This window comes from Merops nubicus, unplaced genomic scaffold, assembly GCF_000691845.1.
Source record: "Merops nubicus isolate BGI_N331 unplaced genomic scaffold, ASM69184v1 scaffold12714, whole genome shotgun sequence".
Lineage (NCBI taxonomy): Eukaryota > Metazoa > Chordata > Aves > Coraciiformes > Meropidae > Merops > Merops nubicus.
Window position 1 is genome coordinate 21,635 of NW_008606297.1, and position 14,251 is coordinate 35,885.

A 14,251-nucleotide genomic window follows, 5' to 3' on the forward strand; every position below is an offset into this window, starting at 1 on the left:
AAAATGTCTGGGCCCACCTAAATAGTGTATTTTTCCATGCTCATTACTGTCAAACCTATATTTAGGATTGATATGGTAGAGAGAAACGCTATTGGTACAAAAAGAAGGGAGTTCCTTGTCTGTCTTTGTGGGATTGTCTCAAAACAGCTTTCCAAAGTAGCCCAAATTCCTTTGCCTTTAGAATTCATTGCAATTTACTGAACATCCAATCTTTTGAATAAGAAAAGTACCCAACATGCTGTGATATATATAGTACCAGAGTACTGATCAAATTGAGAATGAATCTTTCATAAATCACATTTGAGAGATGTAGTAAGGAACAGTAGATTCAGTTCTCTTACAAACTGGCAAAACCCTCAAGATTTAAAGCACATGCCTTTAAAAACCGATTGTAAAAATTAGATAGGATTTATTATTATGATTTATGACTATAGAAAACTCCTGGTCTCTTTTCAGCATAAACTTGAAGCTAATTTCAAATTCAAGATTCAGTTTTACCTATTTTTAACCGAAATGTCAAACTAATTCCAGTTCTGCTATTTATTTAAAACACATTTTACCAGAGTAGTCTCAACAACATATAAATACTGTAGTTGGTTTGCATTAACTTCCTGGGGAGACAGCATGATTTCCCATCTGCTTTGTGCTAATTACTAATCAACATAGCTCCGGAATGTCTGTGGTCTTTACAGCCTACAGCAGTGGTTAATACAACATTTAGTGTAATCCCTAGGATTCTTCTCTGTTTTCTGGTCACTCTAAGGAAACGAAACTGTGGCCTCATCTAATCTTCTTTATCTGCACATAAAGAGAATGCAATATCTGTACAGAGAACTCTGCAGGTGTCCAGACATCTGTGAGCAGTTAGAGCAGGTAATGGTGAACAAAATAAAACCAATACCAAAGCAAGCCTCCTGAAACTGTACTCTTTAGAGTCTCCAAGGGTAATTAACACAGTCCTGGACTGAAGTGTCTTTATTTTGTTCCTGTTAAGCAGGATTACTAGCTATAAGTGATACTAGTGATACTCTGATACTGCAGAGACATGAACACAAATGCAAATGCACTGGCAGTATGAAGCTCATGGAGGATGCTCAGACTGGAAAGTCAAGTGCCATGTTCTCTGCAATCCCACCTCCAAAATAGTACAAAACCGAAAGAAAGCTTCATAAGAAAATTCTAATGCAAATGTCTCCCATGGCTTTTCTTGTGGGACTATATGGTGAAATACATATAGTCCCACATATACTGTGGTCATGCTACAGTAAATTGTCTTAATTACTGCTTCACTGACTTCAACCTGTAAAGAAACTTCTAATGGAAACTTGAAATTGCCATTTTTTTTAGGGTAATTTTTTATGTTCATGGGATTTTGTGCACTAACGATAGCGGTAATGAACATCCTGTGGAATACAAATCAATCAGAAGACTAATTTTAAGAGAAGGTCATTTCACTCTAATGAAAAAAACTTGTATAGCAGCTGAATATAGCAGACTGTCTTATCTGTCATATTCATAGAATACTAAAATACCTAGAAACAAGAAGCCAGACTCTGCTGATAGTTACACTGCTGTAAAACCAGGGTAACTCAATGGAAATCCCTCTGTTGATATCAGAACATTGTTTTCCAAATGCTATCCAGGTATAATGAACTCACTGGCATTAGAAGAAAAGTGGAGATTTGTTAAATGTAGGTCCTGCCTATTGAAATCAGGGAAGGTTTGTTTATCAGCTGATCTATTTCAAAATATGCATTTTTGGATTTACTGCCTTTGCTTTATCTTCTAGCCATCTGGCTACATTCAGAGAGTCAAAAGTTGTTTTAATTTTAAAAGTCTCTTGTTTAATGCTAGAGATCTATCTGGAAAATAATTTTGTGATACTCTGCACCTACAATAGGAATTAAATGGAAACTGCATTTCTGATTACTCTGCATCGACAGTCAGAATTAAACAGAAACTGTATTTCTTATTCAGCCTTTCAGGACCTGATGGTGGTGCAAGCTTTGTACCTCAACTCAACAGATTAGCAGTGCCTCTGTAGCTCAGTGGAAGCATGATACAAAGAATATCTAGGTGATGCTTTATTCAGAGTGTGAATTTCTCCAATTTCTCCTTCCTTTTGTGATGAAATCCAGTCATTGATTTGGAATGAATTTTCCTGAAGAGAGTTTTCTGTCTGTATGTGTGTATGTATGAAAAAATTCACTTTCTATCACACAGACTCCAGGTTTCAAAAGTTTTTTCTTCTCCTTTCTCTTCTGTTTCTGAAATAAATGTAGTCATTAAACGCCCCCTCATCCTAGTGCTTCCTCCTTCCTTTTCCAGTAAAACAAGTTTCTCCTGTTCTTGTTGCTAGAAATTACTTTTTTTTGCCAACTTTTCTTTTTTGTAACTTCCTGCTTTACCAAGCATGTACAAACATAGTTTACACTCTTTATGAGACTAAATTTAGCTTCTTATTTGTTTTGGCAGCCTGCCATGGTTGCAGATAACATCATCTGACATTTGTTCTCTGGAAAATCCAAAATCTTCATAGTAATTATCGGAAGATTTGTGTCCTGATTTTCACACTTGCACTGGCAAATGAAGGGAGGAAACAATGTTGCCATGAGAGCAATGAACTACAGCTATGTCATAGACTCACAGAAATACTGGCATAAAATCCATCTTGGTAGGGTGGTTACCAGAGATCAAACGAGTTCCTTTTGCGTACCATGGTCAGCCTGTAGTATTGAAGTTTGCCATTTTTCAGACAGTGGTAATCTGCATGATCTAGAAATTGTCTCTATAACATTAGTCTGCTGCAAATAATATTGGTGAAAGTCTCACTAATATATTATGTGGGACAACATTGTTTAATGTTACTGTAATTTCATTAAGCAGAATTTTCCATTCTTAATCAGGCTAGCTATGTAGCCTGGTGTTTCAGAAAGTAATAAATTTTTACTCCCTTTTTCATTTATCCAATAAAAAGTCTCATAATATGCTTAGACAAATTCAATTTTTGGGGAGCAGCGTAGAATCAGGCAGGGAAAACGGTAATCCTAATTCCTGAAATTACTACTCTTCACTTACTGGTGTAAGAACAATACAATCAATACGTAATATTTATGTAATATCAAAACCTACTGATTTTGTGGAGCAGAACCAATATATAAACAGGGGTGATTCCAGAGAAGTTTACTCAAGTTGTACAAAGGCTAAACTACTCTATAGAATGCCAGTCAGGGACTTTAGGATTTAGGTGGTAATCAAAATGCTCCTAATTCTTTTTCCTTGCTGTTTGCTCCATACTGAGTTGAATGTAACTGGTATGGAGGAAGCTGGCTGGTTGTAAACATGAAAATGAAAAGCAACTCGACATCTGGTCATTCAGTAGAAAACTGTTGCTATGGTGACTACATATCTTTTTACCATATTCTTCATATATAGAAGAATACAAGAAAAAAGTTAATGTAATTTGTATTCCTGTAGCATATATTATTATAACAATGAAATCCACAGGGAAGGTGTTTGACACTTTTTTTCCTGTTACCATCCTTTCTTTGGCTTGGGTCTTTTGGATTTGGTCTCTTAACCCAATTTGCAATTAATATGTTTACTTGAAAATTTCATTCATATAGGACTTTCCAATGACAGACTTCAGAATGGATTTTTCATTAACATGGGCTGTTAATTCTTTATTGCTTAATTTTAGTGAACTAAAAGTCTTCAGAGAAAAAAACTGTACTGATGTGCAAATAGTCTTGTGGTAAACAGAATGAAGAACTTAAGTGGATTTATTTTCCAATGAAAGAAGGATGTGATCCCCACAGTCTTTACAAATGCATGACAAGCAATAGATAAAATTCTAGACTTCATATTGTTTGCAATATTTGAAATGAGAGCTACTCCATCTTTGCTACCAGAATATTTGTCTGAAAACTGATTGTGGCCTTCTTTATAAAGATACTTAACCCTTCTGAAACTTCAGAAAGTACTATAACTTACACTGAATTCACTTAAACAAGCTGAAGAGGTTTACAATCTTGAATTTTAGTGCTTGAGCTCTTGCATCTCAGAATCAACTTGGCTTACACTCAGCCCCAGAGTCCTGATGCTGCATATTGTGACATCTGGATATTTATAAAAACTGTCCTCAACTCATGTCCTGACAAGGTACATGTCTCTGTCATTTAGAAAGGTCATCTGGAAGTCCATTTTGGAAGATGAACAATGTGAACAAAGCACTCTACCATTTTTTAGCTGAAGAGAATTTTGCCCGTTATCAAGACAGTCTTCTATTGCTGTTGTGATCACGTCAGGCCATGACTGGTGACTAGGGAAACGGAGAAGTTCTGCCTTCATAAACATCCTTGAGTGCCTGAATTCTTTCACAAAGAATTCAGCTTTCACTGTAGTACCATTATTACCTTTTATTTTCAAAGGATGGCTATGGCTATGTGTGACTGCATACAGTTCGATCAGATTTGGCCTCTGAAAACAGCCTCTCTGGGAGCAACTCCTTAAAACAGGACTCTTCTCTGGAAGCTCCCTGAGGTGGCTCCCAGGCATTGTGGTAACAGCAATGCCAATAGCATAGAAGCAGATGGAAAACTGCAGCGCTGGGCTCTGTGATGACCATATACTCTTTGTTAGAGGTTTCACACTGTAGGTAACATTTCAGGGACATGAGATCTTATTTCGGGCCATGTACTGCCTGCCAAGATATTGTTTCCTGATCATTTAACCACCTGACACTGCCTGAATATTAGAAACACTTCTCTAATTAATCCCAAACTAACTTCATCAGCATAATACTAACAGTTTAACACAGTTAAGTAAGAGCTTCAATTTTTGTCCAGATTCTTACCCTACTTTCTTGCTGCGGACACAGCACAGTGCTTGGCTGAGTCAACTATTCATAAAGTAAGTGTTTAAATAAATAATTTGGGGGAAGGGGAGCACAAACGGGAGAGAGCAGGGGCAGGGAGCTGTTTCCCTGTTCTCTCAATACTGCTTCACCTCAGTCTTAGGCAGGAGAATTGGTTCCTGAAAGATTTCCTTGTCTTCTAGATTGCCAGCTGTGGTCTCTGGATACCTTGTGTAATAAAGTTAATATGGTTTGGTTTCTTAACATGGATAGTACCTACAAGCACTGCACACTTAAGCTAGCTATACTAATTAAGATTCAGTTAAAAGTTTATTAAGGCTCTGACTTCTGTGCTTACTTTGTAAATAGATCATTAGATAGTTTTGGAAAAGTCTGGTCAACAAGCATAACTCTTCAAATTAAAATTAAATTCTACGTAAGTTTACTTAATGATACACTTAAAATGAAACACTGCAAAATGCATTTTATATCCTCCTTGATTGTTATAGTTTGTATAACATGGGCAAGTGCATACAATAATTGTGTAACAAGATTTTGTAAAAACTTTCTTCTGTGTTTTTTTTAAAATCATATCCATGAAAATAAAAATTCTTTGTTATGAGTTCCCTGGGCCAGCTGGCAAAATTTAAAGAGTAATAATCTTAGCTACCTGAATCTCTTGCTACTAATTTAGCAATGTAACTCCATTGGAGCTCTTATCATCCTCTCAGCTAGAGTCCATGGGATGAAGTTCTTGGTTTTGGATTGCAGCTAAAAAAGCAGAATAAGGATTTATTTCAGTGAGGTCATCATTACATTCCCAGGTAATATGTCCACTCCAGTTTATTTAGCCAGTATTTTAATTACTCTGGATATGATGGAAATATTTGATATGTCCTGTCAAATGAACAAAGGGTGGCTTTGATTTGACTATATAAGAAGTTAGCCCAAAATCAGTTTCCTCCTTGGGAAGGATTTCATACCTGATTACTTCTAGGGCTTCAAGAAAATTATGTGAGTGCCCAGAAGAGGCCCAGAATTTTGATAGCCTTCAGCTAAGGGTTACATGAGTCAAAGTTAAATGCAAAGAATGCTTTTTAATGAGAACAATTGGACATTGGAACTGTCCCAAGAAGGATTTAAGAGCCAATATTAACAAAATGTTGAACAAGATGCTAAAAAAAAAAAAAAAGCTTGAACTCCAGAAAAGTATTTTCAAAGCCTCACGTATTCAAGCTCTCTTAAAAGTGAGCTTACTTACACTCTGCCTGTAACTTTTGCATTTTTCACCTGTACGTTTAGATTTCATGTTGATGTAATCAACTCTAGTGATGCATGGGATAATAGATCTGTACTCAGAACTGACAGTGCGAAAGAAACTTCTTGCCTGTATGCATTTCCGTTGAAATTAGTTAACTCCTACAGAACTACTAAAGGAAAATCAGAAATGAGCAAAAAAGGATTGTATTTTGCTCTTCTGAAAGAGACAACAGAATGGAGATGGAGCAGCTCATTGTCCCTCAGTTTTCAGCAGGAGACTAACTTCCCAAACCAGCTGAGAGCTTTGTTTGGAGCTGTGAGACAAGAATACTGCCTATCTTAAGCAGTCGTGGTGAGAGTTTCTTGGCTGACTGTCGAGCATCTATGGCAACTGGCTAAGGCTGCACCTGTGCAAGGAATGTCATCTGTTATTCTGAAATACCTGCAATGAATTTCTTTTGGGGGACAGCAAGAATAAGCTGCTACATAGCGTGTGTATTCTTTTTTTTTTTTGCATAAAACCTTTTGTGGTATTGTGATCTTTCTGGAAACCAGAAAACAAGCTTTTCCCTCAAGTAAAGGGTATAAGGCTAAAATTACATTATGACAGAGTCCAATATACTAGCTAAGGTTGATTTTTGTTGATACAGATTAGAAATGGTGGAAGTCTTTATAGATGGAATGATAAGGTCTTGCATGGAATCGGAAAAGTAGTGGTACTAACTGAAGATGTGTAACAGAGAGCTGTGTTGGTTTTGTTTAACCCCTGATAAAACTCATGCACGAAGAGTTGCCATGGCAACAAGATCCAAATCAGGCTAGCATGAACTAAAGCCTGAGATAACACAATCCCATTTTTAGCACTCCAAAAGGGAGAAAATTGCTGATGATCACACTAAAGATGGAAACAATACAATTTCAAGCTGCATGATATGCTAGTAGGTCAACAGCTGAAAGTAAAGAATGGCAGCAATAAGACCATTTAATGAGCAACCTCCCTGCCCTGTCCCCCTCCCCACCTCTCCCCCAGTTACAAATAAATAAGCATTTAGTAAGGTGTAAAATATAAAAATGTGAAAGTGAGAACTGCTGGGTGTCTCTATTCTGTTCAAAGTGTAGTTTTGAAATTGAAATAAGATTGTTAAAAGTCGTCATATGACACATTTTTTTATCTGTAAGAATACTGTGACTAGAAATGCATTTGCCATCTGCATTCAGGAACTCTGTCTTTTCTATTTCAGTTCTTCTGAGGCTCTCCAAAGGACCATCCCCAAATATTTATTATAGACTAACTATACTGGATCAAAATATGATGTCATTCCCTGCCATATATGAAGTCTTGAAATCAATAGAAGAATAGAATAGTAGTAATCACTAGTATTCTACAACCTGATACACGATGTAGGATGGGCCACAGAAAAGTGATATCAGTCTATGACTACAAGGTGTCTGCTGCAGCTATGCCAACATATAGAGAATCTGAACATGGACCAGAGAGAGGCAGTAAACCAGTGAGCCAAAAGTATGGTCATTTCTTGGCAAAGGACTCTAACATTGTATCTTCTTCTCAGATGGACTCCCAACATACGCACTTCTGCCTAACTCAGACATTACCAGACACTATACAGTTGCTACCAGGACTAAGAAGTTTGTAACCAGTCTTGTCTCTTCTCCTCCAGTGCCTTTTTTTTTTTTTTTTTTTTTTTTTTTTTTTTCCCCAAAGACAAAACTGTGGGAATTCATACTCTTTCAAAAGTAATGTGCAAATACATACTGTTCAGTGTAATCGGGGCAGGTACCATAAAAGCCTAGGGGTCTTGGTAGTATATTGCCACCCTCTGCTGACCACATGCCCAATACAGAATGATATTATCACTAACAGGCAGACCAGCAGCAAAACTGCTCCCACATCACACACCAGAGATCCAAAGTGCCAGGCAATTGGAGGGAGGAACAAGTCAGTGCACCCACCCACCACAGTGGACACGAAGAAGTGAGCAAGACAGGCAAGGAGCCAAGCCATGGGCAATGGTAGCAGTCAGGCCACGAGTCAAATTATATATCAGGGACCCAGAGACAGCTTAATTTATGTCTCTCCCATTGCTGTGAAGAATCAGGGAGCCTTTCCAATAGCCAAAATCCTCACACAACACATCCCCTGTATAGGCAAACCCTCCAACCCCACTGCAAGCAAAGTCAGCTCTTATAGAGGTGGATTCTTGCTCTGCCTCCAAGTTAACATGGAAGGCAGGGGCACCTGCTGGTGATCTCATAATAAGTTCCCACCCAAGGCTGGCCAGACCCTGGGTGAAAACCAATCAGGAGGGTCTTTCTTGCTTGGTTGTGGACATCGTCCATATGCCAACCCTCATTCAGGACTGGGGGTTTAACCCCAGCACTTCATACCTGAGGAGCCTATTTGTAATTCTGCAGCAGGCACAGCATGAAAGGTCACTTCCATCTTGTCTAGGTGGCAGCATATGTTTTGTCATAAGAAATGTGAAGGTTATTCAGGCAAAGTGCCTCTGTCAACAGATTCTTTGTGAAGAGCAGATTGAATATTTCATGGGGACATTTTCCTGACAGATTTGTTGTCAGTCTTGGCTTCCTGCCCTAAAGACACTTCTTTGATCAAACAGCAATGTCGTTGCTCTGAGTAGCCACACTCTAAATTAAAGTCTTCCTTCATCAAGCATTATACCTCTTATGTGTGTAAAAATTGTTCCCATTTGTTGGTCAGCTACTCTCCAACTCTATAAATGAGTGTTATGCTGCATTTAGAATTGGGGTTTACCTGTGGCGTGTGAAAGATAGACATACCAGAAACAGTAATTTGTAAGACAAACCACTGGACCATAAAAGTGTAATGTTATTCAAGGAATTGTGCCTTCTCTACATAAAAATGAAAGTCCTGTGAATATCAACTTAGCTCTGTTCATGACTGTTGCTGTCTGACTACAGCTACTATCTGAAGTTCCTGGTATTTAGCAGTACTGAATACTAGTGATATAGTTTAATATTTCACTGAATTTTCCTTCACTAGAATTACTCCCAAAAGCCTCTAATGTGAACGTAAGTACAGAAAATGTTACCTGAACTCTTGCCAGGACAACTATTTACACATTACCATATGAATCAAAATCTGACTATGGTGAAACAACTGTGCCCTGAAAACAAAATATTTTAATTCCAGGGAGAAACATTACCTAGCACCAAGTTCAACAAAGCACTTTCCTGGGGAAATAAAATCAACACTGCTACTAAATAATCCAATAGACTAGCTTCTCCAAACAGTTTAAAACATGGTGTGTCAGAAGATAAATACTGTTTAAGAGGTAATGTACTATATATATGTATATCTCGAAGGCAATAAGATAGCTTAGTGTTTGAACAACCCTGCACTGATAGGTGTAAGGTCATGAAAGGGTGAGACACGTTCTCTGGTCATATATAACCATACAGGGGACAATGCACAGTGTTTTTAATGCTTAGCTGGATTCCCAAAAACTGCCACAGGAACACCCAACATGGGATCCTAATGTACCCAGCGTTACCAAGTGAAATACCAATGAATAATGAAGCAGTGCTGTCTAATGTAAGAAATGAAGTTAATTACCTTCCTCTATTTCACTTTGAAAGGACAATTTCCGTCTTCGTAGTTTGCAGTTATCTCCATCCGTATCATTAGTAGTTTGTGATCTTATTACAAGGTCAGACTTGATTAATGAAATATGAAACATAATGACAGATTAGTCCCATCTAAAGAGAGCAGGTTTTCAATAAGTGATTGACTGTTAATCATGTTCAGGTTTTAAGGGCAATATTACACAAGTCAGTCGGCATCAACCTCTCCATCCCCCACTAATGGTATTGCTCAATGCTAACGTTAAAAAGTTCATGCAGACTGAGCAAATCTAACAATGTCACCACCTGATGGTGAAACAGAAGTATCCTGATAATAAGTTTACATGGACAGACATGTGTCCATATATTAACTCTCTGGATTTGCACAGACATGGTTTAATTAACCTTAGATTAATTAATTTTAAAAAATTAAATAACCTCTAACAGAGAATGTATACTATTGCAAGAAGTAATGTGGTAGCTTATTGTAATTAGATTTATATTTAATTACATAGTAATAGTTATAGAGATTACATTTTACTATAAATATAAGGCTGACAAACACCAGACACTGCCCCTCATTACTTTATCTTCCTCTCTGTGGGAGTCAGTTCATTCAGATTATTTCCATAGCAGAACGCAATGTTGTCTTTTTCTATCCATTGTATTGAAGATGGTCGTGATTTTTTTCCATACTAAATATAAAATGCACTTAACTTTTCTTTGTACTTATTTAAAACCAAGAAATTTACAAACAAGCAAATATAACACCAGTTATGTTGTGTACATACCCATGGCATTTGCTTCAGCCTATTTCCTTTCCCTGTGCTAGTGAGGCTTCCCTCACTCAAGTAAGCAGATTTACATGTGGGAGAAGGACAGAGGGAAAGTAGTGGGAAGTGTTTATGTCTTTCTCTATTCCCTTCATTGTAAACCTGGTGGGTAAGGTGCTTCAGTGGTGGCCCACTGGTAGAGTAACTGCAGGAAGAAAAGGGCACTTTTATATAAGTAGGAGGACAGGAGCATAAACTGAGACAGAAGCACCTACAGTTCAGACAACAAATATGAGTCTGAGTGACGTTTTGAAGATCAGTATGTGCTCATCACTTCTTTTGGGGGAAGGTTTTCTGGATCACAACAGACAGTGGAAAGCAAGTGGAATTGCTACAGAAAACTGCTTTGCAAGCTCAGAGGCATGGATGAGCCTGTCCTCCCTTCCCTGTCTCTGTGAAGTCTGTCAAATTTTTCATAGTGGCTAGTACAGCAGTAAGAAATAACTGGGAAATTTCTAAGGAACATGGGCAGTGAGGACTTTCTTTGTGTATTGTACAGTACAACAGAGAAGATGGGATTTTGTTTCAATTTTCTCAGACTTAAAGAGAAAATAATGATAAAATTAATAACAATGTAATTGCAGGAATTAATTGCTCAGGCTGAAATTGTTGATATGAATTTATCCTCAAGGAATTTTTCAAATATGTGGACTTTCAGTTTTAACTTAAATTTATCACTAGACTACAAATTAATTGTATTTTATTTAACATGTAATTAATATTTATGACCTTTTGAATAAACACGAGAGAACGACTTTAGAATAAAGACTAGAATTAGTCTTTTATTTTCAGAATGATTTTTTATTTAAAAAGGGCTCAGAATAAAAAAAAAATTACGTTTCTTGTAAGTAGTTATATTTGTTCTATTTTTTTAACCAAAGATCCACGTGAGATTAGCAAAGATGTCCCTATCATTTACAGTCCAAAACTTAGTGCTCTTTCTGTCCTTGTTCCTCAGAAGGACTTTGAGACCAAATTATGTTAGTTCCTTCTCTCTGAACCTCTGTTTCTTTAAAAGTATAATCAGAAGCCACAAAATGGCAGTATCTCAGAACTAATGAAATGTAAACTACTAATTCAGTGGTCAGTGTAGTGCATGTTTGGTGGCCAGTGCTGGTGTACCTTACAATTTTCTAGGGAAAGCTTTAACCACTCAGTAGCATGAGCTGGGCAATAGCCTTCCTCTTCTTCCCTTCTAGCCAACCCTTCCCTTTCTTTCCCAATTCAGACTGATCCTAGCAATTTTTCTGATAATTTTTTCACTGATAATTTTTCTGCTTTCCTGAAGATGCAATCTGTGCAAAAGGGGAGACTTAGGACCTTCACTGTGGGAAAAAGAGACCAAGAAATCCCTGCAAATCTGACGACTGAGTGTAATTGGAAAAGTCCCTTCTACAGTTTTAGTCTCCTAGGAGTTAGGATGCATTTCAAGATAAGAGAATTAACAGTTCCGTGTTTGAAAGGCAATTAAATATTTTCTGTTAGTCAAAAAATGCATCCAGATAATTTATCTTTCTTTTATGGCCGTATAATTATACTTAGTGTCAAAAGTTCCCCTTGTAGTGACCCAAGCTATAGTCATCTGAAAAAAAAAACCAAACATTTTCCATGGCTTTAACAAAATATCCAAAATCCCCCGACTGAAACTTTAACACTATTTAAATATAGAACCAAGTCCTGTTAAATTAACATCATCTGAATCATTTCGTTGACTTCTGCTGAGTTTAACTGACTTCACTAGGAGTAATCAAGTGAGTCTATTTTTTTAAAAATAGGATTTAGCCTCTGGCTTTTAGCTTTCAATTTTGCTAACCTGGGTTTTTCAATTGCTATTTTCAAGTTTTGTTCCTGTGGGACAGATTTGGCCCAATCTTAAAAATAAAATAAAAATAAAAATCACTTATTGTATGTACCTTTGCAGTTTCATCTCTCAGATTAAAAGTCAGTTCTAGATTGGTGAGGAAGAGATCAGAAAATTCAGGGTACATATCCAAAACTTCTAGTAGATCTTCTCGTTGGATCTTGTGTAAGTCACAGTAAGTTAAAGCTCTCACATCTGCGTTTGACTTTCCTGGTTTTGCATAAAGATGTACCATCTCTCCAAAAATATCATTTTTCCCTGCAGAAAGAAAATTAGATGGAGATTATTAAAGATGAATAAACCATTAAATTGAATGACATATTTTTATGATAATGGTGATACTTGATTTTACATGAAGTAATACAATCAGATTACCATTGCACGTATGTTGTTGAAAATCAAAAGTAAAATTATTAAAGTTGAGAAAATTACATAGGCATATAACTGGACTAAGTTAAAGGAAAATCTAGTTTCATCACAATTTTTCTTTGGTTTCATCAAGACAGCATGACTAGAGCAGGTTATTTTTTTTTTCTTGTAAAAACATTATTTGCTGATTTAAATCATATTTCATTATGTTATGATGACAAAGATTAAATTTCTTTTGTTCAGTAGAGTTCAGGACCTGTCTGGTCTGGAATATAATTTTTTTTTTCTAAGAATTACATGGAGAAACAGACCGTATTTGAAATACATTTTAGTATGAAATTACTTAGTTTTTACATTTTTCAGAGGGTATGTGAAACTTCCAAGATGCAGAAATTGTTCTGAAGAAGCTCTTTAAACATAGCTGCCTCTGTTTTGATATTATTGCAATTCTTTCCATCTGTGTTCACACATTCATGGTGCCTGTTTGCTGAAATTGCCATCTTTATTTAATTGCTCTTTTCCCCTAAATATGCACCTGATCTTCATCAATGCAAGAGCACCCACAGTGAAAATATGCTCTAAACTGAGGGTTGCAGGGCTTACCTGCAAAATGAGATTTGGGAGGGAACTGGGAAAACATTTGTGGAAAGGAATAGTGGTCATAGCAACTGAGAAACAGTGGACTGGTAAAAAAGAATACAGGCGTGATTTTGCCTCCCTGTTAAATATTTGTGGCTTTTATTTTAGGATGCTCTAAATAGTTCCTGTTTCTCCATTTTCTAAAAAGGAAGCTGAAAACTGTGTGAGCAAGCAGCTGAAAGATTAAAATTATAATTTAAGGGCTGATTTACAGTGAGGAGCTTAAAGAGCACAGTCTGTTTAGCTTATTGACAGGAAGATTAAGGGGTAACCTAATGTATTGCATGTGTCCTTATAGACAGGAAAAATTACTCGCTACTAAATGCCCCTAGATTATTATAAGGAATGCATAGCAATAACCAATGGAAAGAAACTGAAGCAAAATAAAATTATTCTGGAAATAACGCATACAGTTCTGGTCTCCATATGGAGGCATGGATTTGGGGTTGTTCAGCCTGGAGAAGACAAGGCTCTGGAGAGACCTTATTGTGGCCTTCTAGTATCTGAAGGGAGCCTATAAGAAAGCTGGAGAGGGACTTTTTACAAGGGTATGTAGTGATAGGATGAGGGGCAATGGGTTCAAACTTGAAGAGGGTAAATTTAGATTAGATGTAGAGAAGTTCTTCACTGTGAGGGTAGTGAGACACAAACAGGTTGCACAGGGAAGTTGTGTATGCTTCTTCCCTGGAGGTGTTCAAGACCAAGTTTTTTTGGGTCTTGTGCAACCTGGTCTAGTGTGGGGTGTCTCTGCCCAAGGTATGGGGTCTGGAACTAGTTGGTCTTAAGGTCTCTTCCAACCTAAACCATTCC

At 37.0% G+C, this 14,251-nt stretch overlaps 1 protein-coding gene across 1 annotated transcript in view; it reads right to left on the reverse strand.

Moving 5' to 3' along the window:
* Positions 1-14,251, reverse strand: part of KCNH7 (potassium voltage-gated channel, subfamily H (eag-related), member 7) — a gene marked incomplete at its 5' end in the record, with an annotated part of 79,757 nt that overhangs the window by 11,368 nt on the left and 54,138 nt on the right. The window contains 2 exons of the mRNA XM_008939603.1: positions 9,732-9,831; positions 12,486-12,691. Coding sequence (XP_008937851.1) covers positions 9,732-9,831; positions 12,486-12,691 — 306 coding nt within the window. The remainder of the gene's footprint in view (positions 1-9,731; positions 9,832-12,485; positions 12,692-14,251) is intronic.